Consider the following 21,066-nt stretch of genomic DNA (forward strand, 5'->3'; position numbering starts at 1 on the left):
CGCTCCATCGTTCCCGTACGTCGTCGTATCTGTACGTGCTTCTGTACTGTTGTCATAAATCTGTCAAATTTGAATTTACGGTTGGAAATTTTTTTTACTTGAAATTATCCGAAAATTTACCCTTTTTTTTGAAGAAGTTTATGAAAAAATTAAGAAATTTGAATGAAATTTTATTAATTTTAGTTAAATTTATGGATTTTAAATATAAATTAAGGAAAAATTTTCATTCATGAAATTCGCCCCGGTACAAATTTGTCATTTTCTAATCAAAATTTTCATTTTTGTACTCCTCAAATCACGGTTGTCTGGAATTTTAAATTTTTAAAAATATTTTTTGCTATTTTTAATAATTTTTATTGATTTTTTAATGAAATTTCTCTCAAAAATATAAAATTTTAATAAATTTATTTTAACTTTTTATTAAAACTTATTAAAATACACAAAAAATCATTCAAATCTTTTTTCAAAAAAGCCAATTTTGACATTTTCTCTTTTGTAAACAAATAAACAAAGACAAACGTGCAGCTAAAATGCCTCCTCCAAAGCTAAAAATGCACCGAGCCCCGAACTCGGGGAAGCTCAAGGCAATTCCTCGACCTCAACCGATGCCAAGTACGTCACAGGATCACGGAGCACAATCGCAAGATCAACGAGAGGCACAGGAAAAGTTCGAATTGGAACTTGCTTGGTGCATCCAAAGACTAGAAGAGAGCTTAAACTCGGGAAAATTGAATGAAAAACAAAACAGAGACACTCTGAAGACATTAACGACACTACGGAGCTCTGCACAGCCAACAGTGAAGAAGCGTCAATTGATGAGAACCACTTTCGGGGACTACCGAGCAAAAATGTCGGAGGATGAGAAGACTTACTCCATTAGTAAGAAACTTTTTGAACTCGATTTCGACTCGTATTAACCGAAAAATTTTCATTTTAGATCCAAATTCGTTCAAATTTCTTGGATCTGGAAGATCGTCTAACAAAGCTTATTTCGTGAAAAAGGCTGCAATTGTCGAGGGAGAGAAAAATTTCAAGTTCAACTTCAATATTGACTCAAAAATGGACGATTTATCGTTGGAGGATGAGAAAAAAGTGGAAAAAAGTTCCGTTGTTGCTCCTTCAAAGATTGATTTGCCTTCGAGTGGATCAGGATTTCAGTTTAATTTTGCAGTCGACACTGACGAAACGTCAAACGAATAAATTTTACAACAATTTAACTTTATTTTTTGTACAAAAAAATTACTTTTTCTTCTTTCCCGGTGCGAGGATGTGCGACAAAAGTGTCATTAAATTGGGAAATTTACGTTTGTACGACGTCCAATCGTCGCCGGATGTTTTGGCAGGAAGTTTCGACGAAAAGTGCTTGAATGCAAGATTATTTTTCAGCACGTAAACTCGTTGAAGGTTTTGCATGTCAAAAATATTCTTGAACATTTTGCTGTTTCGAATGATTTTCCGCTTTTGAATGAATTTCGACGCGAAAGGATCTCGAAACAGAAAAGCGTATAATTCGTTTGCTTGGGAATTGACTTCAATGATGCCACTATCTTTAGGTGGCACGTCATACATGTCGGCAAGCATCAAAAGTGAAATGATGAGCATTGCATAACGATCTCATAGAAAATTTCAAAAATAGAAAATTTTAATAAATTTAACGTTAATTTTTTTATTAAAACTTATTAAAATACACAAAAAATCATTCAAATCTTTTTTCAAAAAAGCCAATTTTGACATTTTCACATTTGTAAACAAATAAACAAAGACAAACGTGCAGCTAAAATGCCTCCTCCAAAGCTAAAAATGCACCGAGCCCCTAACTCGGGGAAGCTCAAGGCAATTCCTCGACCTCAACCGATGCCAAGTACGTCACAGGATCACGGAGCACAATCGCAAGATCAACGAGAGGCACAGGAAAAGTTCGAATTGGAACTTGCTTGGTGCATCCAAAGACTGGAAGAGAGCTTAAACTCGGGAAAATTAAATGAAAAACAAAACAGAGACACTTTGAAGACATTAACGACACTTCGGAGCTCTGCACAGCCAACAGTGAAGAAGCGTCAATTGATGAGAACCACTTTCGGGGACTACCGGGCGAAAATGTTGGAGGATGAGAAGACTTACTCCATTAGTAAGAAACTTTTTGAACTCGATTTCGACTCGTATTAACCGAAAAATTTTCATTTTAGATCCGAATTCGTTTAAATTTCTCGGATCTGGGAGATCGTCCAACAAAGCTTATTTCGTGAAAAAGGCTGCAATTGTCGAGGGAGAGAAAAATTTCAAGTTCAACTTCAATATTGCATGAGGAAGAATCGAGATAAATTTTACTCAAAATATGAATGGATTTCAGAATGACTTTTTATTCAATTTTCAGCATGGTCAAAAATTGACTTGGTAAAATGGACGATTTATCGTTGGAGGATGAGAAAAAAGTGGAAAAAAGTTCCGTTGTTGCTCCTTCAAAGATTGATTTGCCTTCGAGTGGATCAGGATTTCAGTTTAATTTTGCAGTCGACACTGACGAAACGTCAAACGAATAAATTTTACAACAATTTAACTTTATTTTTTGTACAAAAAATTACTTTTTCTTCTTTCCCGGTGCGAGGATGTGCGACAAAAGTGTCATTAAATTGGGAAATTTACGTTTGTACGACGTCCAATCGTCGCCGGATGTTTTGGCAGGAAGTTTCGACGAAAAGTGCTTGAATGCAAGATTATTTTTCAGCACGTAAACTCGTTGAAGGTTTTGCATGTCAAAAATATTCTTGAACATTTTGCTGTTTCGAATGATTTTCCGCTTTTGAATGAATTTCGACGCGAAAGGATCTCGAAACAGAAAAGCGTATAATTCGTTTGCTTGGGAATTGACTTCAATGATGCCACTATCTTTAGGTGGCACGTCATACATGTCGGCAAGCATCAAAAGTGAAATGATGAGCATTGCATAACGATCGAGCAACAAACTATTTGGATTTATCACAAAAGCATAGAAAATTTCGGTTGGAACGATATTCAAAACGTTAATTTTGTGTAATTCCTCTCCGTCGCTCAAAGCCTCGTAAAATTGCATGACACTGAGCATTGCGCGAAAATCGCCGTGAGCAACGTTGACGAGAATTTTGCATATGTGTTGCGATGCGGTGATGGCAATTGATAAATCCATGTCGGACATGACTTCGCGCTCTTCGGCATTTACGAATAAGAAAGGTACGCGATAATTGTCCGACTTTACTTTGTACGTGTTATACAAAAGGTGTGATAAGGCTTTAATGATGCTCGACATGAAGACGGATTGTTTGTGTTGCGCGCCAATGATGAAATTTTTGTACAAGACTTCGAGGCAATATTTGAAGAAAATGTCATATTCCGGATACGATACCAATGGCACGAGTTTCAGTATCTAAAAAAAATAAAAAAAAAATATTAGAAATTTTTCATTTTGATGAATTTCAAATAACGTCTGAAGTTTTCAAAATAGAGTCGACTAACTCCGTGCTAAACTCCAATTTTTTGGAAGTCGACTCTATCAAAACTACAAATTTAAAAAATTTTCATATTTGAATCTATAAAGCTTAAAACTGGTCAAAAATTGACTTGGTACAAAAAACTCGATTTTATGTCAGCATGAGGAAGAATCGAGATAAATTTTATTTGTTCGAAAATTGCCAAAATATGAATGGAAATCATCTTCAGAATGACTTTTTATTCAATTTTAGGCTTAAAACTGGTCAAAAATTGACTTGGTACAAAAAACTCGATTTTATGTCAGCATGAGGAAGAATCGAGATAAATTTTATTTGTTCGAAAATTGCCAAAATATGAATGGAAATCATCTTCAGAATGACTTTTTATTCAATTTTAGGCTTAAAACTGGTCAAAAATTGACTTGGTACAAAAAACTCGATTTTATGTCAGCATGAGGAAGAATCGAGATAAATTTTATTTGTTTGAAAATTGCCAAAATATGAATGGAAATCATCTTCAGAATGACTTTTTATTCAATTTTAGGCTTAAAACTGGTCAAAAATTGACTTGGTACAAAAAACTCGATTTTATGTCAGCATGAGGAAGAATCGAGATAAATTTTATTTGTTCGAAAATTGCCAAAATATGAATGGAAATCATCTTCAGAATGACTTTTTATTCAATTTTAGGCTTAAAACTGGTCAAAAATTGACTTGGTACAAAAAACTCGATTTTATGTCAGCATGAGGAAGAATCGTGAAAAATTTTAAAATTTGGAGTTCGATAGAGCAGACTCAACTCTACTCTAATAATTATTAGAGTCGACTCGGAGCAAACTATGAAAACTCCGGACGTTAATTTCAAAGCTAAAATTGAATCTAAAAAAAATATTAGAAATTTTCCATTTTGATAGATTTTAAAGATAAAATTCATTTTAAAGATGATATCCATTAAAATCTACTCGATTTTTGAAGAAATAAAAAAAAGTTCTTGAAAATTTTTCAAGTTTTACTTTCTTACCTCTTTGATGTAAGTGAAAAAGTCATTGTTTTCCATGAAATTGTACAAATCCTCACGAAGTCCGAACACATCATGATCAAAAACGAGATAAAGTTGATATAAATTCGTCAAAAACAGTTTGATCTCCTTTTCATTCAAATCTCCTTCCTTAATTGACTTCCAAATGTGTCGAACATAAAAACGAGCCTGATCGTTCAATAAATGTCCAAGAACTCCGAGCAACACAAAATTGTATCGATTTGACAAAAGCGCGTCATAAGAACTCTGGAACATGTCGTAAGACGATCGCAAATACTCCTCCAGCAATTCTGCCAAGTCGTCATATTCCGCATAATATCGCACACTTCTCGGATACGTTTTGGATCGCAAGGCAATTTGAAGTTGGGCATAGTCAGGAAAAGTCATTGTCGGATGTTTCTTTAGTTTTGCCAGCGTTTCAGGAGACGCAATTCGTTCGAGAGTTTTTGTCAAAACGTGATTCATGGCACCGAAAGAATTAATCTCGTCTTTTACTTTCGGCAAATCGAGCAAAGAGACGATATTTAAACGGAGTCGCCCGAAAAGTTGTAATAAAGCTCTCAAAGGAAGACTTTCCTTCTTTCGGTACAACCGTTGAACCTTATCCACGAGCCACGGATTGATGTTGTCATAAGTGGTTGTGTGATAAATGAGTTCTGCGACAGACGTCTCCAAATTCGGATAATCTAACAAGTTGTAGTAGAAAGGATATTGCCCACGCAAATCATAACTGTCAATTATTTCGTATTTCAGCAAGCCAACCAAGTAGTGAAGACATCCTCTGATTTTTGGAAAGAATTTTGTGATTTTTGGCGTCGATAGGATGTGAGCAAAAATGTGATCCAAAGTTTTTTCCGAGACAGATTTCGTTGGCGCAGTGATGAACAGGAAACGTACGAAGCGGGCATCAGCTGGAAAGGTAAGCAACAGGTAAATTGTTTGTTTTTACGAGTTTTTTTTTTAAATTTGTAGAAAATTGAATACTTACAGAGCGTATTTTTCATCGATAACAGAGAAACAATGACGTCATGAAAGGATTTCTCATCAAAGGACGGTGTTGACTCCAATTTTTGCCGTAAATCTTCTTCAGCAACTTTAGCTGCTTCATATTTTTTGGGAGATTTTTCCTGTGTCGAGTGCCGTAGCGTGTTGAATCGGCTATCGTCACTGGCTTGGGGCTCAGTTACTTCTATTTCCATCATTAAGAGTCAAAAACAGTTGAAAGTTTAAGAGATTCCGTTGGACACGAAATTTTCCGCTGTTTGTTTATCGTGGCGTTTTTCATTAATGATGTGGGATTTTTTGAACCTCACTCCCGGTAATTAAAAATTTCCGTAATTTTAAAAAATAATTTTTTTACTTTTTTAAGAATAATTTTTGTGGATTTTTTTTTATTTTTGCAGAAAATTTTCAAATTTAATATTTTTATTTTTTTTTTATTTTAATTTTTTTAAAGAAATTTAAAAAAAAAATGTTCAAATATACCTAAAATTTAATTTAATAAAATTAAATTATGTAATTAAGTAAAATTTCTTAAAAACTAAAAAAATTGTCAAAAAAGTTTAAAAAAAAAATTGAAGTGCTTTCGAGCTAAAATTCAAAATTTATTCAAAACCTGAAAAAAGGAAAAAAAAAATCAAAAAATTGAAATCCAATTTTGAATAATCAAGCAAATTATTTTAAAATCTTATTTTTTTTTGTCTTCAAAATTGTCTTAAAACATTTTCTTATTTATCTTACATGCGTAGAAAATGAAGACATGAAGACTCAATATGGTATCTCCCTCCCCCCAACCTCGACATAAATGAATGACGCCATTTGAGCTGACTTTCCCAGTGACAAACCAAACAATTTGCGAAAATTTTTGGAATTTTACATGGGATTTCACTTCAACAAAGAGCCAGGAATCCAAAAAAGTTGATAAATCATATCAAAAAACCCGAAATTTCGACGATACAAAGCGACTTATTCCCCGAATTCTTTCGAAAACCTCACGTTGCAACTACTTTTGTGATATTGCTTACGGGATTTTTGTGAAACATGCCTAGAGGTAAGATTTAACTGAAGAACACATTTTTTTCGTCTTCGTTGTCGTCTTCAATATTTACCCATTTGTTTTTCTCCGCATCAGGAAAATACGTCAATCACAAGGGACGCAATCGTCACTTTACCGATGTCGAAGAGCTCGAGCAGGAACGGAAAAAGGCTGAACAGAAAAAGTGGCGCAAGCAACAAGGCGAAGACGATGAGGAAGAAAGTTCCAGCGAGGAAGAAGAAGCTTCCGAAAAGTCCGAAGAAAGTGGTAAGAAACTCAATTTTTTATGAAAATTTCAAAAAAAAAAAAATAATAATAAAATTTTCTCTCAGGATCTGAAGAAGAATCTGAATCAGAAGACGATGGCAAGGCGAAAGGACCTCAGGGCGTCATTGAAATCGAAAATCCGAATCGTGTGCAAAAGAAAGCTGCCAACAAGGTGACACAAATCTCTCTGGACAGTGCAAGCGGGAGCAAGAAACCCGAACTTTCGCGACGAGAACGCGAAGAGCTCGAGAAGCAACGGGCACAAGCCAATTATCAAAAGTTGCATGCGCAGGGCAAAACTGAACAGGCGCGAGCTGACTTGGCACGCTTAGCAATTATCAAGCAACATCGAGCGGAGGCAGCTGCTAGACGTGAAGCGGAGAAAAAAGGTAAAAAATTTAATTTTTTACTTAAAAATTAAGAAAAATTAATGAATTTTAATTTTTCTTTTACAGAAAAGGAAAAGAAAGCTCTTGAAAAACGATAGTGAGAGCTCTCTCTTTGTGTATCTTCCGAAACAAAAACTCGTTTTACGCAAAAATTTAAGAAGTAGAAGCGATTTCCCGTGTTTATTTTTGATTTTCTATGAAACTCCCGTCGAAATGTGCGATTTTATTTGATTTTGTTCTACTTAATGAATCAAAACCTTTGAATATTAGTTAAAATTAAATAATATTGACAGAGATAAATATTTCAGAACATCACAAACTTTCATTCTATCAAGTCATCCAAGTCGTTGTCATCCTCTTGGGGTGCCACGATTGTCGTATTTTGCTTTTTTTCGGCGACAGTATAGAAATTTTCTGCCATTTCAGTCGTGACTTCTGCGAATTTCGACTCTTCAGACGAAATTAAGCCCAAATTTTCATTAACAACAATTTCTGTGAATAATTCTTGCTTTTCGTTCGATAAAAGTTCTTCTTTGTAACGAACGATCCAATCATTATAGCTCGCGGGATTGGTTTCCATCGCTTGGGAACGATAAGCGACAAGAGCTTTCGTAATTTTGACTTTGGAAATCGTAAATTCCTGGAATGTGATTTTACGGATGACGTTTTGGAGTTGCTGCGTGATCTCAGCGATGGCAGAACCCGCGTTAACTAAAAAGAGGAAATCTTCTGCTGGAGTCACGGTGCCAACGCGAGTGATTTTCGCATCGATTTCGGCTGATGTTTGGTCGTTTTCGGCGTTTCCAGCTTCTTTTTCGGCAATTTCCTTTAAACGTTGCTCCAGTAGTTGCAGTTTTGTGGGGACTTTGTTCTCTTCAAGTACGAATAATTCCTTTGCTTTGAGCAAAATATCACGCGAATTTTCTCTGATCTTTTCAGGCACGTCAATTAAGGCGGTGAGTTCTTCGCTAATTTTATCAATAATCGGGGCATTTGGATGCAAGGCGCGATGAGCGATTACTCGACACATGTGTTGATGGGCGATATTTAACGTTTTATTTTGCGAAAAAGCCTCTGCGTTGCCGGATTTTTCATTTCCAACGGTCATCAAGTCCATCGAGTCGATTAGTTGGTCCATAATATCGAATTGTTCCTGTGTCGGTTGAAATTTTCTCGCATTTCGTAAGGAAGGGAATTTAATGTCGATGCAATATTCGCGGTAATGCAAGCCAATCTCCGTCAAAAATGGTCTCTCGTTTTCATTGTATTCCGGAAAAAGTGCCACAATTTTGGGTTCTGCACGTTTTTGGTAAACTTTACGAGCGATAATCACGTAATTAGTTTCGTACAAGGCCTTGACGAGAGACGCGAACTTTTTGATGGATGATTTAAAGCCTGGTTTGGGCAAAACTACGTGACATCCCTTGCCAGAGAGGTATTCCGAACGAACGTACTTGGCATCACTGAATCCAATGCACAAAAGACTCTTTTCGCCGAAATCCAAAAATAATCCGGGAGAAGCGATGGCATCGGGACCAAACATGTACCCTCTAATTGCCTCCAATTCTGGTTTTTGATCGACTTCCATGGAGATATTTGACTTCGGGGACGTGATTTCTGTCATCATGGAGGAATTTGTTGCCGAAATTGAAGAATTTGTCGTTGAAATTTCATTTGGATCAACTGTAGAAGGGACGACTTTCACTTCCTCGTCGTTGAGGAAGTATTTTCTTTCGGTTTTTACATCTTCTCCGCCCGATGTCATCTTTTGCCATGACTTTAAAAGCTTCGATTCTGCTACTTTGACGTATTCAACAACTTCCATCGAGATACTTTCACCAATTTTGAACGTAAAATACTTCGGGGCGCCTTTAGTTTTTTGTTTTTCGTAGTGCAAAAGTTCCAATTCTGCATTTTCCAAGTTGCAAAGAACGCCATCGGTTTCTGAAATGATTTGTTTAATCAAATTTTCGCTCGTTTCTTGTTCCTGCGTCTTTGCATCGACTTGTGAGAAGGTCCAAGTATCTTCTTCTGTTAATTCAATGTTGTCATTGCTACAAAAAATAATTGAATTTTAATTAAATCTTATAAAAAAGTTGAAAAATTAGCTTACATGACAATAATTTCAACTGGAGGCTTATCTTCAACTTTCGTTTTGTTAATAAATTCCTTGACATCCTTCGATGTTGCTGTCGTTTGAGTACCCAAAGTGGATAGAAGCAAAATTTTCATCTTGCTAAAAGGTCGAGAGTCACTTGCATCATGCAACATATCCAAAGCACAGTCGAGAGCTTCAAACCAATCAGCTTTGCCATCGTAGGGCTTTACCGAGTGGTCAATAAAACGACAATGATCCCATGTAGCTTTCTGCAAATCAACTTCTTTCGTGATATTTTTGTAACGTTTCTCCCCATTTTCGGTGTAATAATTCCCCGGAGCTCCCATTAAGAAGAGACAGAGCTGATCTTCGGAATATGCAAAAATTTTTCTCTCGAAAATACGGAGAACGCAATTTTTAGCTCGTTCGAAGAAAGTTTCGCCTTCTTTTGAAGATGATTTTTGCGAATCTGCACTGCAGTCAAGGACAATGACGAAGGCATCCTACAAAATTAAGAAATTTAAATTGAATTTTAAGAAAAATTTTAAAAATTTACCTTTAGAGCTTTGGGCGGCATTTTATTTTGACTTGATTTTACGTAATTTCGGATGTAACAACAATTGTTTTCATAAAATTCGATGAATTTACATTGAAATCTATCAAAATTTACAGATTTTTCTATTAATTAGATGTAATTTTAGGCAAAAAATAAGAAAATTAAAATTTAAAATTATTTCACAATATATGAGACGAATGAAACTGATAAATTATTAGCTCTGTTCGAAAGGCATTTCAAGATCCTGCTTTGCCGATCGAACGAATTTGTCAATTTTTGACGTTTCTGTCTTTTCTTTTGAACCTTCCTGTGTTTAAGTAAGTCCACATGGCTACTCCAGCTAATTTTCATCGAATTTTCCATCGAAATGCGGCAATATCAACCCGAAAATGTGTTTAAACGACGTGATTTTCGCTCTTTTATCGATTAAAAGTCAAAGATTCGACGGGAGTTTGTTAAAAAGTGCTCAAAAATGGATAATTAATTTTCACTTTGTACACGCTCACTTTCTGTTGATGTTGCTGCACTACGATTTTGACATTTGACATCATTTTTTTGTGAATTTTTGCTAATTTTTTGTAATTTCTCGTTGCAGAAATACAGCGACACACCTGAAAAATGGCAAAATCCAAAGGTGAAAAACGTAACAAGTCCGCCATCAATGAAGTGGTGACCCGTGAATGCACAATTCACTTGAATCGTCGCCTCCACAAAGTTGGCTTCAAGAAGCGCTCACCCCGTGCCGTCAAGATCATCCGCAAATTTGCCGAAAAGGAGATGGGCACGCAAGACGTTCGCATCGACACACGTCTTAACAAAGCCATCTGGTCTCGCGGTATCAGGTAAAAATTAAATTTTTTCAAGAAAATGAGTTTTGTTTAAAAAAAATATTTTTTTTTTTTAGAAATCCACCTTTCCGCATTCGCGTTCGTTTGTCACGTCGCCGCAATGATGATGAAGATTCCGTACACAAATTGTACACCTTGGTCACCTATGTTCCAGTCGCGACATTCAAAGAGCTGCAAACAGAAAATGTTGAAGCTACCGATGAATAAACAGCAAATTTGACATTTAATGGTGAAGAAAGATACAATAAAAATCGGTAAAAATAACAACAACAACAAAATTTCTTTATTTTTTTTTTTTTTTAACCAATAACAAATCAAAATTCTCACTTTTTGAGAATTGGTTCGACAAACATGACATCTTTTTCGGTGATAATTGCCAAAATTTCTCTCTTTTCATCCGGCATTCGAACCATTTGGATGCCTTTTCCCCGTGGAAGGGTCGAACTCGCGATAAATTCCTTGAAACCCGCTGCTCCTGTGTACTGATACACAATAATACTTTGCGATGGGTTGTTGGTGAGAACGTACATTAGCAAGTCATTCGACTCCAACTTGCTAAAAACAACTTTTAACGGGATTTTGATGCTTATTGTCTGGAAATGAGTGAATTCCGCACCTTTTCGTGCGCGATAAATCTCAATTGAACCGTAATGAGCTGCATTTTCGGTCTTGTCTGAGCAAACTGCGATGTAAGAATACTCGTCATAGGTCACAGCTTGAATGTAGGAGGGGTTCATGGGTTGCAACGACTGTTTTGGCGACGTAAGTTTATCATTTTCGTTGATATTTTGAGGTTCGTAGATGACAATGTTGCCATCGGAGGTCAAAACTATCACAGAATTACTCCTTTGCTCATCACTGCCCAAAGTAACAACCTGCGAAATGGGAGCTCCTTCAAGTTTTTGATACAAAAATATCCCGTTACGACCGATGCAAGCAATTTCTGACGTGGAAACGACTTCAGAATACCGGAAAATGCAATCCATGCCGCTTAAACGTAAAGGACTCGATTTTGTGGGGTGTGTGGTATTCAAGCGCCATAGCCTCTGGAAGCCTTCTTCATGGAAGAATCCAAGACTTGTTTGAATAAACTCTCCCGTGCTTGCTTGTGTCTCGAGAATCAAGTTATCCATATCGAAAACATGCCCGATTTCGACATTCAAGATCCTTTCGCCACTTTCTGCGGTTGTTCGAAGCGGCGGAATGAAGTGATCGACGTCAAATCGATTTTCCGTGTGATTAAATTGATAAAATTGCACACTTAAACTCGTGTCATCGCGATCAAAGGCTGCCAAGTGATACGTATCTTCAACCAATTTAACGGGAAGGACATCCGTGAATGCCCCCGAGATGCCTTTTCGCAGTTCAAGATGACTCAAGTAGTAAGCGGGACGAGTAACGGCCTTTTCGAGGTATGAACCGACATTTTCCAACATTTTAAATTGTTGTTCGTAGGCGGAAAAGTCTCCATAGTGCTCGTAATCGTTCATTTGTTGTTGCAAATCGACGTTAAAGAGCGGATTTCCTTTCGTATGTAAGTGACGTACTTGAAGCGGTTCATAAAGTTCCAAATTATTTACAACTCCAGATGAGATTCCGTGTCGCGGGACCATTTTTTGCAAAATTTCGTTAAAATTCTTTCCATTTATGGCGTTTACGTGTAAATTTTCGAAGAAAACTGGCACGATGCGGTCCTGATGTTTGTTCCGAATGAAGACTTTGTTCAACAAAGTTTGTTCTGAGTCCCTCAAAAGTACCGTGGAGCTGTCAAACTTCTTTCCGTTGATGGTACCAACAGATCTGAGCTCTCCGAAGACAGTTACGTTTTCGACTGTGGTCTTGCCTTGGATTGTGTAGTTGCCGTAGACCAAAACTGCGTTCGAAAGCCATTCACTGACGTCGGTTTCTTGAATGATGCATGTTGGAAAGGCACAAATTACGTTGTTGACATGTAAATTTTCCATGAATTTTTGTCCTGTGATGTTATTATAAGGCACATCGTATCGCACAACATCATCTTGGAAGTTGTAATCGTTGATAAGAACGTTATTCAAGTCACCTAAAAAGAATTTTGATACAAATTTATTGAAAAAATTGTTTAAAAAGTGACTTACCATCAACATTTACTTGATAAATTTCCCAAATTCCGCTAATTTCTTGTTCAACTCCACGTTTGAAGGCATATTCATTCAAATAATTGATGTCGACGAAGAAATCCTGCCTGCAACGACGAAAAAATTCAAAAAATTAGAGAGAATTGAGACGAATCAAAGTGATGAGAGACTGAATGTTGACATGGATTCAGCAAAAGTAAACAATACGGAAGCAGAACGAGTTGTTCTCGTCTAAAAAAATATAATTTTTCTGCTATCAAAGCACTTTTCTGCTGTGACAAGGCGTTTCAGGGACCAATTTTGCGGTATCGCAGCAGTTTTCATCGAAAATTCAAGGTAAAAACGTGTACTTACTCATTTAATCCGCGAATTTTTCCATCCAACTTTACACTATCCACCTTCAAGTGTTCAAAAAGTGTCCCATTTTGGAAGTAAAAAGCTCCCGGGATGTCTTGCGGTTGTGTCAAACTGAAATAATTCTTGGAAATGTAGTCCAAATCGAAGTCATTCACGAAGCCCTGCAACGAAAAAACAAGAATTTTACCTGTCCATGGTTTCAAGGTCGTTCTCCTTCCTCGATTATATTGTTATCTGTGTTGTGTAATATCAATAACGATGATAAACAATTTTTTTACTTACCGTTGAGATAATATTGTGTACGAATTCCGTATTTTCGAGATAGTAAGTGGCTTTGAGGACCGCATTACGATTCGCAAGCCATGCATGTTCGTACAATTCGTCGATATCGATGCCGTTTATCGTCTTAAACACCGGCTGTGACAAGAAATTTATCTGTCCCAGCACGTGAACGTTCATCGGAGCATCGTTTGTGGCAAATTCTACCAATTTTTGGTAATTTACGCCGTTTAAAGTGTCTTGAACGGTCAAATCTGTGACGGAAATTGACTTTGCGACGAGACTTGCAACGTTTTGAACGTACGAAGAATTTCTCAGTAAGACATCCGAAGCTAAATTCATGCCTGAAACATGTCCTCCGAGGGTTACAGGGTCCATAGCGGTTACAGCAACGGCTTCTACATGTCCCAAATGTTCGTCACGATTGAGCCAAATCGTATTTTCATACAAATAATTGATGTTGTGCCCATTTAGGTATCCGTTCAAGTTCAAATTTTCCACAAATAAGTTATCGACGGTTATTGGAGCTACAAATTCCTGATCTCCCTCATGCAAAAGCCAACATTTTCCAAAGTCGGCACCATTAACTCCATTTATTGCACCCGTGACATGCAAATTTTTGATCTTAAGTGGCTTCGGTTGGTACAAACTGTCGTTTATATGAATGTATTTATCGCTGAAAATGTCCAAATCCCAAACCAGAGTATCCATCGCGATGCCATTTAACTTTCCAGTGCCCATAGTGAACTTTAAATCATCGACAGTGACACGATCGAATATTTTTTCCGCGGTTATATGGTAATGCCGACCATCTCGAACGACAGTATCTTCAACCAAATACTGCAAATTCCCATCTGCAAAGTCGCCGTCGCTGAATAAATTTCTCGCTTCGATGTTATTGTGAACGCGAACACTTGAGTCGATCGTTACGGGTCCAGAAATCGTTTGAGGAGTGTCGAAAGTCAAAATTTCCTCTAAACGAGCGTTTTCGAAGGATGTTTCTTCAGCAGTTATTGTCGGAGTTGTTAACTTCGACAAGTGAAAATGCCCGGAAATGACTTGATCGCCCGTTTTTTTCAACACATTCTTCTCTAATTCATCCAAATTTACTCGATTTATCTCGTTTGCCTCGCAAAATCCATCTTTTACGACGATATCATTAGCGAACGATTTGTATCCCGTCACGTATTGGATCTCATCACTGCCAGTCTTGACAAAATCATCGGGATTAAAGGTTTCGCTGGGTTTTGTGTAGACATCATCAATGCGGATCGGTTGGGTAAAGACGAAATATTTGTCGGAATGAGTTGTATCCAAAGTTAATCCATGTCTAAAGAGACGATTTGCTGAAAATTCTCCTGAACGACCAATAATGTCACTACTTTGCATGAAATTTTTGATTAAAACGTCGCCATTTATTTCGTAATCGCCTTTTAGCACGAGATTTCGATCGATTGTCGTCAGAGGATTCATTTTTTCCAAACTTTGACTATTTATTTTGCCTTGCAGCCCAATTGGGTTCAGTAAATGGACCGTATCGAAGACTTTTGGACCAGTAACTACCTAAAATTAAACCATTTTAGTTTTAAAAGTCATGAAAAAATTAAAAACTTACTTGAGTGTAGTTCGCTTCCTTCAACAGGACATCCATTCGACCTTCATTGACATGAATATTGTTCACTCTTTCCGAAACAATCAAGTTTTCCGCATGAATTGGATGCGTAAATTGCACCGTAGAGTCAATAATATGCGTTCCCTCCCTTGCTGAGATTAAATCTTGTGAATGTTTTCCACTCAAAGTGCCTCCGAGCAAAACGACGTTATTCGCATTCAACGTTTCTATCGCGAATGCTGCTTCCAAAACTTGATCTCCTTCAGGTTTGAGTAAAAGAGAGTCAAAAATTCGAATATCCATGTCGTTAAAATAGCCATTAACGAATAATTCATCGACAACAATCTCATCGAAATGCATCGCCATACGACTTTGAGCCACATGTTCGTTCAATGTCTTTTCCAAAAAGACCGAAGTTGGTTCTTTATTGAGATACGGAGTCATGAGTTTGTTCGTTTCGATCGTTTCAGCATCCAAATTTCCCATAAAAAATTGATTTCCGGTTCGTAAGAGTAAATTTTCATTGGAAAATTTGACATCATCGATTTTATCTGACACGAAAAGGCGATCTTGGAACGTGACATCGCCATTTATTTTAATTTTCGGCAGATTCAAGGCTTGATTCGGGAAGTTTCGGACCATTTTGTTAGCGGGACGTTGGTTAATGGTAGTGAATGTGAGTTTTTTCTTGATATACAAGTCGTTGACTTCGATAACTTCGTTCACAATTTCTTCTTCTTTAGGATTTGCGACTTTTTCTTCCACAGATGCTTTTGTAGTTGTCTCCGTTTTTGGTGTCTCTGTCATTTTTGGAGTTTCTTTCACCACTTCTGCTGCTTTCGTCGTACTTTCTTCGATTTTTTCTTCGTTTTTCGTTTGATCTCCTACCGGAGGACGATCTTTCTTGAAAGCGACTTCGACATGTTCCTTTCCAGGCATTAAAACTTCTTCCAAATAATGAATTTGGGCTTTGACTTGTTCAATTCTCGCATGAAGTTGATTAATTCTTTCAACTAACGAGTTGTCTAAAGTCAAAGAAGGCGTTTCAAGTACCCAGGTATCCAAGCGATGAACAACCGCATTAGCAAGTTCAAGTTTTCCATAAATTGTGAGCTCAGGTCCGTTAATTTTTGGCAATTTCTTGAGTGTTTCCAAAATTTCCTCTAAATTTTGATTTTTTTGACGATCGATCGTCGCATCGACCCATTCCCGGAATTTTTTGTAGATCTGTGAGATGTCATTTTTGAGTGTGTACAAGGGGAAAAAGAAATTTGTGTCTCCAGCTTTGTGATTTTCATTAGAAATCGCAATGACCGTTGCTTCAGCTAAATTATTGTACGCTCGAATGCTCGTAACTCCATCCCCGAAAGCATATCTCGTATAATCGATCGTTGATTCGACAAAATTCCATCCATCGTACTGATAAACTTGCACAGCTTTGTTCTTGCAAGCTACCAAAAGGAGAAATTCGTGATTTTTTCCGATGACAGGCATCACATGAGTCACGTGATCGAAAACCATGCTCTGTAACGGCACAAAATATCCGTTAATGAACTTGTAAATAACTGACGAAGTCTCATAATTGCGATTTCCCGCTGCATCAACCTCAAATTGGTTCGCAACGATCAAATAATCGTCATGTTGTGCCCCGTATGTGAACTCAAAATGTCGAATATCGTCAGCGGCGTGCGTTTCAATCTTTTGAAAATCCTGAAAAGATTGCGTTCCAAGGTCATATTTGTAAATGTACGAGAAAATGTCGGTTTTTCCATTGTCATCTTCGAAATTCGCGACTGCGACGTACATTTCGTGATCAATTTCGAAACGTTCAATGTGGAAGGAGTTCAAACATTTGATGCGATCGATCAACGTGAATTGCCTTTCAGACCATATGTAGATGGGACATCGTTTGCGAGCACCTGCTGTACCAAGAGGGTATTTAAAGGTGTGAGTTAGGAAGATGTTGTCATTATATTTCCTAAAAAAAATCGAAAAAATTAATTTTTTGATAATTTTTGATGAAAATTTCGATGAAAACGCACCAAAAATGAATGGAATTCTGATACGGCGTCGAAAAAGTCAAGACAATTTCAACTTTTTCATCACTTGTGATACGAAAAACGGGAGAACTGCCTTCAATTGCTTCCATAAAATCCTCAGACTCGTCAATGTAGTTAGCAACAGCGACAAATCCAGCGATTGAGGAGAACGTGCAGTCCATGTAATGAGCATTTTTGGTATTATATTCGTAAATTTTGATAAATTCTCCATTTGAATCGTCCTAAAAAGCATAAATTTGTCAAAATTTTTACCGAAAATTCATAAAAATAATACTTACTCGACGAAAAATTGACAAAATTGTGTCGTTGCTAGTTGAAGACGTCTTATGTAATGCCACAGCATAATTTCTTTTCACGATTTGGAAGCAACAAATGTCAATTGGAAAGTTTACGGGAATACTTCCTGCCTCCTGGAAGCCATCCAAGACATAAACACCGCCTGAAAAGAGAATTTTTGTGAGCAAGAGGACAAATTTATGTTACAGTTTTAAATTTTTTCCTCTATTTCGGTTCGAAATTCATCTCATAATTGCACTTTTTCATCAAATTTTTAAGAATTTTCAACTGTAACATGAATTTTTCCTCTTTTTTCTTTGCAGAAACGAAACACGTGGCTGGACCATGGATTATTTCAAGCAGTTTATCACTTTGCCCAAAGACGAGGAACAATTCGCGGAACTGATTACAAAAGCGAAGGACTATGCGTTGATGCACGGTGCTGGAATTCGACCCTCAAATAATTTTAATCCGGATGCTTTACAATTTGTGCCTTTTGTTTTGACTCCTTCGCCATTTCCGCGGGCCGAATTTGAAAAAGTAGTCGCTCTTCAGACAACTTTGAATGAATTGATGCATGCTGTGGCTCACGACGACGAATTTTTATCGTCAGTATTAGCGAGTACGATCAAAGTAGATGATTTCACTGCAAAACTTTTTCATTGTTACAAATCGATAAAGCCGAAAAAGGATGCGCTGAGCCTAACGTTGATCCGATCGGACTATTTACCACACAAATTTGAGGGAAATTCGTTGAAACAAGTCGAAATTAACACAATTGCGTCGAGTTTTGGAGCTCTGGCGACAATTTTGAGAGACGTTCACTGCTATGTGCTCGGCGAATTGGATGAATATGAGAAAATTGGCAAAAATTTACCGCAAAATGATGCCTTACACGGACTGTGTGACGGAATGTTGCGTGCCTGGGAGATGTATGGAGCGAAAAATGCCGTTATTTTGTTTGTAGTTGAAGATGTGACCAACAACATTTGTGATCAGCGATTTATCGAGTACGAAATCCGGAAAGCGGGCGTCAAAGTGATCCGAAAAACGTTAAGTGAGCTAAATATCGAAGCAGAATTGAACAAAAATGACGAGTTAGTCGTCGAAGGAGACTTGGTTAGTGTCGTTTATTTCCGTGCCGGGTATGATGGAGCACATTACCCATCTGAACGTGAATGGAACGCTCGTTGCAAAATCGAAAAATCATCAGCAATCAAATGTCCAACGATCAATTATCACTTGTCAGGTACGAAAAAGGTGCAACAAGAGCTCGCAAAGGAAGAAAACTTGCGACGTTTCCTCAAGGACGAAGCAAAAATTCAAGCAGTTAAGGCAGTTTTCACTGGATTGTATTCTTTAGACAAAAATGACGCAGATTCGGAAAATGCAGTTAAAATGGCACTTGCTGAACCCGAAAGATTTGTCTTGAAACCGCAACGTGAAGGCGGCGGACATAACATTTACGGCGCAGACATTCCTAGCACACTGAAAAAACTCACGGAAGAGGAGAGGTCTGCTTATATTTTGATGGATCGCATTTTGCCGCCGATGTCAAAGGGCTTCATAATTCGACCGGGACAGAAATTTAGCTCAACACCGTCGGATTTGGTGTCGGAATTAGGGATTTTTGGCATTATTATTGGGACAAAAGACAAAATTTTGTATAACAAACAAGGAGGTCACATACTGAGAACGAAATTGGCTGAATCGAATGAAACGGGAGTCAATGCTGGGTTGGGGGTTCTCGATACGCCTTTCTTATTTGATTAATTTTGCGGGTTAAAAATTTTTTGAAAAGTTTATTTTTCTTTATTGAATGTTAAATGGAGATGAATTTAATAAATGTGTTGCAATATTCTTCTAAAATTGATTTTTTTTTCTCCAAAAAATAAAAAATCATGAAAATTCTTCAAAAATTTAAAATTTTTTCTTAAAATTTAAATAAAAATTGATAAAAACTTTTCTAAAAATTGAATTTTTCCTACAAAAAAAATTAAAGATTTATTTTTTCTTTAAAAATTGACCTATTTCTTTAAAAAAAAACTTTATAAATTTATTCTAGAAATAAATTTTTCTTTAAATTAAAATCTAAAATTTATTTAATTTCTTCTTTAAATAAATTTTTTCTTTAAAAAAAAATAACTTGAAAAATTTTTTCTAAAATAGAATTTAAAAAAAATAAAAATTTATGAAATTTTTTCTAAAAGTAATTTTAAAAATTTTTATTTTCAGAAAATGTCAGATGACGACCCCAAAAAATCATGTCTCGAGAAGCAATTAGACGAAATCGACTTACTTTCATCCATTTATTGCGCTCCTGGCGAGCTCAAAGTCTTGGATTACTCAACAATACCTGAAATTTCTGACTATGTCAAAGGAAAATCTTCATCTCTCTCAAGCAAATTGGAATTTATTGTGACAATCACCTCCGAAGACAATTACAAAGTCGAAGTACGAGTCGCCTTACCTCATTTATATCCGCTAAAAGAGCTTCCTGACGTCACAATTCGTTCAAGTCAGTACAATCGAACGCAAGAAAGTGCCATTAAAATTCTTTTACAAGACTTTATCGAGTCGGAATGTGATAAAAGTGACTCTTACATCTTCCAAATCATCTCGTGGATTCAAGAAAATTTGAAAACTTTCGAGGAATTGAATAAAGGAGGCGTCGAAACGACGAAAAAAATTGATGAAGACGAGAAACCAGCGGAAATGGAACGTTTGTGGATCTATTCGCATCATATAAAGAGCAAAACGAAGCGGAGGAATATCCTTCAAACAGCCAAAGAACTCGCTTTGACGGGATTTATGAGGTAATTTTTTTTAATTTTTCTTGTAAAAAAATATTTAAAGTACTTTTTCAGACCCGGCAAACCTGGAATCATCTGCGTCGAGGGCAGAAAGGAGCACACGCAAGACTTTTGGCGCACGATTCGTCAATGGACATGGCAGAAAATCACTTTGCGCAAAGTAGAAACACCCGAAAAAGACTCGGAACTTGTTTCGCAAGAAGCTTTTCAGTACTTTGACTCGTTCCGCGAATACCTCTTTAGCACAAATGAGGACAACGAAGAAATCCCGATGGACATGAGTCAGTTCATGAAGTTCCTTGATGCCCATAATTGTGCCTATATCAAAGAATTTCTCTTTGGTTTCTGATTTTTTTGAATATTTCTCTAAAATTTTGTACAAAAAATTGTTAATAAACCAAAAGTTACCTTCTTGAGTTGCTTCTCTCTTGATTCTCGAATGATCTGGTCTCTTCCTTCGACTTTCTTGAAAAGCGTTGTATCGACCAGAAATTTCCGCTGCGATTTTTGGAGTCAATTTTTCATTGGAAAATGCTCGATAATCCTCTTCCAAGTTCTTATGGAACAAATTTCGGATGTAATTTTCTTCGAATGTCGATAATTCAGTGGCGAGCACGTGTTGGGCGAAATGATTTTCACATAAAATCACGAAAATTAAACACAAAATTTTAAATTTCATCGTTCATTTGGTGTGCAAAGCACTTTTGACGATGAAAATTTACGAAAAACGATTTTAAAAGACGTTGATTGAAAATTTTTCGGAAGAAATTTAAGCATTAACGAGACACTCACTTGGCGAAATCAAGCAGAAGACTGACGGATAGTGAGATAAAACATCAGAAATTAACGGGTTTTTGTT

At 36.7% G+C, this 21,066-nt stretch overlaps 9 protein-coding genes across 9 annotated transcripts; 6 read left to right on the plus strand and 3 right to left on the minus strand.

Annotated features, from left to right (window-relative positions):
• Positions 1–475: 475 nt before the first annotated feature.
• On the plus strand, positions 476–1,217 carry LOC134836996 (UPF0488 protein CG14286-like). The gene is made up of 2 exons (XM_063852299.1): positions 476–879; positions 938–1,217. The coding sequence occupies exons 1-2, from the start codon at positions 531–533 to the stop codon at positions 1,198–1,200; spliced, it is 612 nt and encodes a 203-aa protein (XP_063708369.1). The 5' UTR covers positions 476–530; the 3' UTR covers positions 1,201–1,217.
• Positions 1,218–1,756: 539 nt separating this feature from the next.
• On the plus strand, positions 1,757–2,305 carry LOC134837313 (UPF0488 protein CG14286-like). Its single transcript, XM_063852683.1, has 2 exons — positions 1,757–2,128; positions 2,187–2,305. Exons 1-2 carry the CDS (start codon positions 1,780–1,782, stop codon positions 2,303–2,305), a joined length of 468 nt encoding a protein of 155 aa, XP_063708753.1. The 5' UTR covers positions 1,757–1,779.
• A 117-nt stretch (positions 2,306–2,422) lies between these two features.
• Positions 2,423–5,774, minus strand: LOC134835067 (uncharacterized). The gene is made up of 3 exons (XM_063849923.1): positions 5,492–5,774; positions 4,486–5,414; positions 2,423–3,400 (listed from the first exon to the last, which is right to left on the minus strand). Exons 1-3 carry the CDS (start codon positions 5,703–5,705, stop codon positions 2,579–2,581), a joined length of 1,965 nt encoding a protein of 654 aa, XP_063705993.1. The 5' UTR covers positions 5,706–5,774; the 3' UTR covers positions 2,423–2,578.
• A 612-nt stretch (positions 5,775–6,386) lies between these two features.
• On the plus strand, positions 6,387–7,504 carry LOC134836727 (28 kDa heat- and acid-stable phosphoprotein-like). The gene is made up of 4 exons (XM_063851932.1): positions 6,387–6,553; positions 6,635–6,805; positions 6,871–7,194; positions 7,261–7,504. The coding sequence occupies exons 1-4, from the start codon at positions 6,544–6,546 to the stop codon at positions 7,290–7,292; spliced, it is 537 nt and encodes a 178-aa protein (XP_063708002.1). The 5' UTR covers positions 6,387–6,543; the 3' UTR covers positions 7,293–7,504.
• Positions 7,505–7,510: 6 nt separating this feature from the next.
• LOC134836726 (X-ray repair cross-complementing protein 5) lies at positions 7,511–10,016 on the minus strand. The gene is made up of 3 exons (XM_063851931.1): positions 9,849–10,016; positions 9,308–9,795; positions 7,511–9,248 (listed from the first exon to the last, which is right to left on the minus strand). The coding sequence occupies exons 1-3, from the start codon at positions 9,867–9,869 to the stop codon at positions 7,517–7,519; spliced, it is 2,241 nt and encodes a 746-aa protein (XP_063708001.1). The 5' UTR covers positions 9,870–10,016; the 3' UTR covers positions 7,511–7,516.
• A 43-nt stretch (positions 10,017–10,059) lies between these two features.
• LOC134827340 (large ribosomal subunit protein eL31) lies at positions 10,060–10,974 on the plus strand. The gene is made up of 3 exons (XM_063839937.1): positions 10,060–10,165; positions 10,444–10,690; positions 10,753–10,974. Exons 2-3 carry the CDS (start codon positions 10,467–10,469, stop codon positions 10,901–10,903), a joined length of 375 nt encoding a protein of 124 aa, XP_063696007.1. The 5' UTR covers positions 10,060–10,165; positions 10,444–10,466; the 3' UTR covers positions 10,904–10,974.
• Positions 10,961–21,008, minus strand: LOC134827336 (uncharacterized). Its single transcript, XM_063839933.1, has 8 exons — positions 20,616–21,008; positions 17,397–17,557; positions 17,101–17,339; positions 15,062–17,036; positions 13,450–15,009; positions 13,165–13,328; positions 12,811–12,917; positions 10,961–12,755 (listed from the first exon to the last, which is right to left on the minus strand). The coding sequence occupies exons 1-8, from the start codon at positions 20,884–20,886 to the stop codon at positions 11,020–11,022; spliced, it is 6,213 nt and encodes a 2,070-aa protein (XP_063696003.1). The 5' UTR covers positions 20,887–21,008; the 3' UTR covers positions 10,961–11,019.
• On the plus strand, positions 13,017–20,623 carry LOC134827338 (RWD domain-containing protein 2A). The gene is made up of 3 exons (XM_063839935.1): positions 13,017–13,146; positions 19,630–20,210; positions 20,262–20,623. The coding sequence occupies exons 2-3, from the start codon at positions 19,633–19,635 to the stop codon at positions 20,554–20,556; spliced, it is 873 nt and encodes a 290-aa protein (XP_063696005.1). The 5' UTR covers positions 13,017–13,146; positions 19,630–19,632; the 3' UTR covers positions 20,557–20,623.
• Positions 13,676–19,271, plus strand: LOC134827337 (glutathione synthetase-like). The gene is made up of 2 exons (XM_063839934.1): positions 13,676–13,763; positions 17,718–19,271. Exon 2 carries the CDS (start codon positions 17,740–17,742, stop codon positions 19,165–19,167), a length of 1,428 nt encoding a protein of 475 aa, XP_063696004.1. The 5' UTR covers positions 13,676–13,763; positions 17,718–17,739; the 3' UTR covers positions 19,168–19,271.
• Positions 21,009–21,066: the final 58 nt, after the last annotated feature.

The sequence above is a fragment of the Culicoides brevitarsis genome, chromosome 1, assembly GCF_036172545.1.
Source record: "Culicoides brevitarsis isolate CSIRO-B50_1 chromosome 1, AGI_CSIRO_Cbre_v1, whole genome shotgun sequence".
Lineage (NCBI taxonomy): Eukaryota > Metazoa > Arthropoda > Insecta > Diptera > Ceratopogonidae > Culicoides > Culicoides brevitarsis.

Bases quoted from the DNA above. Each gene is read 5' to 3' on its own strand.
- LOC134827337 (XM_063839934.1), top strand. From the start codon at position 17,740: ATGGATTATTTCAAGCAGTTTATCACTTTGCCCAAAGACGAGGAACAA.
- LOC134836996 (XM_063852299.1), top strand. From the start codon at position 531: ATGCCTCCTCCAAAGCTAAAAATGCACCGAGCCCCGAACTCGGGGAAG. The intron at 880-937 runs GTAAGAAACTTT...TTTTCATTTTAG, and splicing joins TGAGAAGACTTACTCCATTA to ATCCAAATTCGTTCAAATTT.
- LOC134827338 (XM_063839935.1), top strand. From the start codon at position 19,633: ATGTCAGATGACGACCCCAAAAAATCATGTCTCGAGAAGCAATTAGAC. The intron at 20,211-20,261 runs GTAATTTTTTTT...GTACTTTTTCAG, and splicing joins GCTTTGACGGGATTTATGAG to ACCCGGCAAACCTGGAATCA.
- LOC134837313 (XM_063852683.1), top strand. From the start codon at position 1,780: ATGCCTCCTCCAAAGCTAAAAATGCACCGAGCCCCTAACTCGGGGAAG. The intron at 2,129-2,186 runs GTAAGAAACTTT...TTTTCATTTTAG, and splicing joins TGAGAAGACTTACTCCATTA to ATCCGAATTCGTTTAAATTT.
- LOC134835067 (XM_063849923.1), bottom strand. From the start codon at position 5,705: ATGATGGAAATAGAAGTAACTGAGCCCCAAGCCAGTGACGATAGCCGA. The intron at 5,415-5,491 runs GTAAGTATTCAA...TTACCTTTCCAG, and splicing joins ATCGATGAAAAATACGCTCT to CTGATGCCCGCTTCGTACGT. The intron at 3,401-4,485 runs GTAAGAAAGTAA...TATTTTTTTTAG, and splicing joins TTTTCACTTACATCAAAGAG to ATACTGAAACTCGTGCCATT.
- LOC134836727 (XM_063851932.1), top strand. The intron at 6,806-6,870 runs GTAAGAAACTCA...ATTTTCTCTCAG, and splicing joins CGAAAAGTCCGAAGAAAGTG to GATCTGAAGAAGAATCTGAA. The intron at 7,195-7,260 runs GTAAAAAATTTA...TTTCTTTTACAG, and splicing joins ACGTGAAGCGGAGAAAAAAG to AAAAGGAAAAGAAAGCTCTT.
- LOC134827336 (XM_063839933.1), bottom strand. From the start codon at position 20,886: ATGAAATTTAAAATTTTGTGTTTAATTTTCGTGATTTTATGTGAAAAT. The intron at 15,010-15,061 runs GTAAGTTTTTAA...GTTTAATTTTAG, and splicing joins AGGAAGCGAACTACACTCAA to GTAGTTACTGGTCCAAAAGT. The intron at 12,756-12,810 runs GTAAGTCACTTT...AATTCTTTTTAG, and splicing joins TTATCAAGTAAATGTTGATG to GTGACTTGAATAACGTTCTT.
- LOC134836726 (XM_063851931.1), bottom strand. From the start codon at position 9,869: ATGCCGCCCAAAGCTCTAAAG. The intron at 9,796-9,848 runs GTAAATTTTTAA...TTAATTTTGTAG, and splicing joins TGCCGCCCAAAGCTCTAAAG to GATGCCTTCGTCATTGTCCT. The intron at 9,249-9,307 runs GTAAGCTAATTT...TATTTTTTGTAG, and splicing joins CCAGTTGAAATTATTGTCAT to CAATGACAACATTGAATTAA.
- LOC134827340 (XM_063839937.1), top strand. From the start codon at position 10,467: ATGGCAAAATCCAAAGGTGAAAAACGTAACAAGTCCGCCATCAATGAA. The intron at 10,691-10,752 runs GTAAAAATTAAA...TTTTTTTTTTAG, and splicing joins ATCTGGTCTCGCGGTATCAG to AAATCCACCTTTCCGCATTC.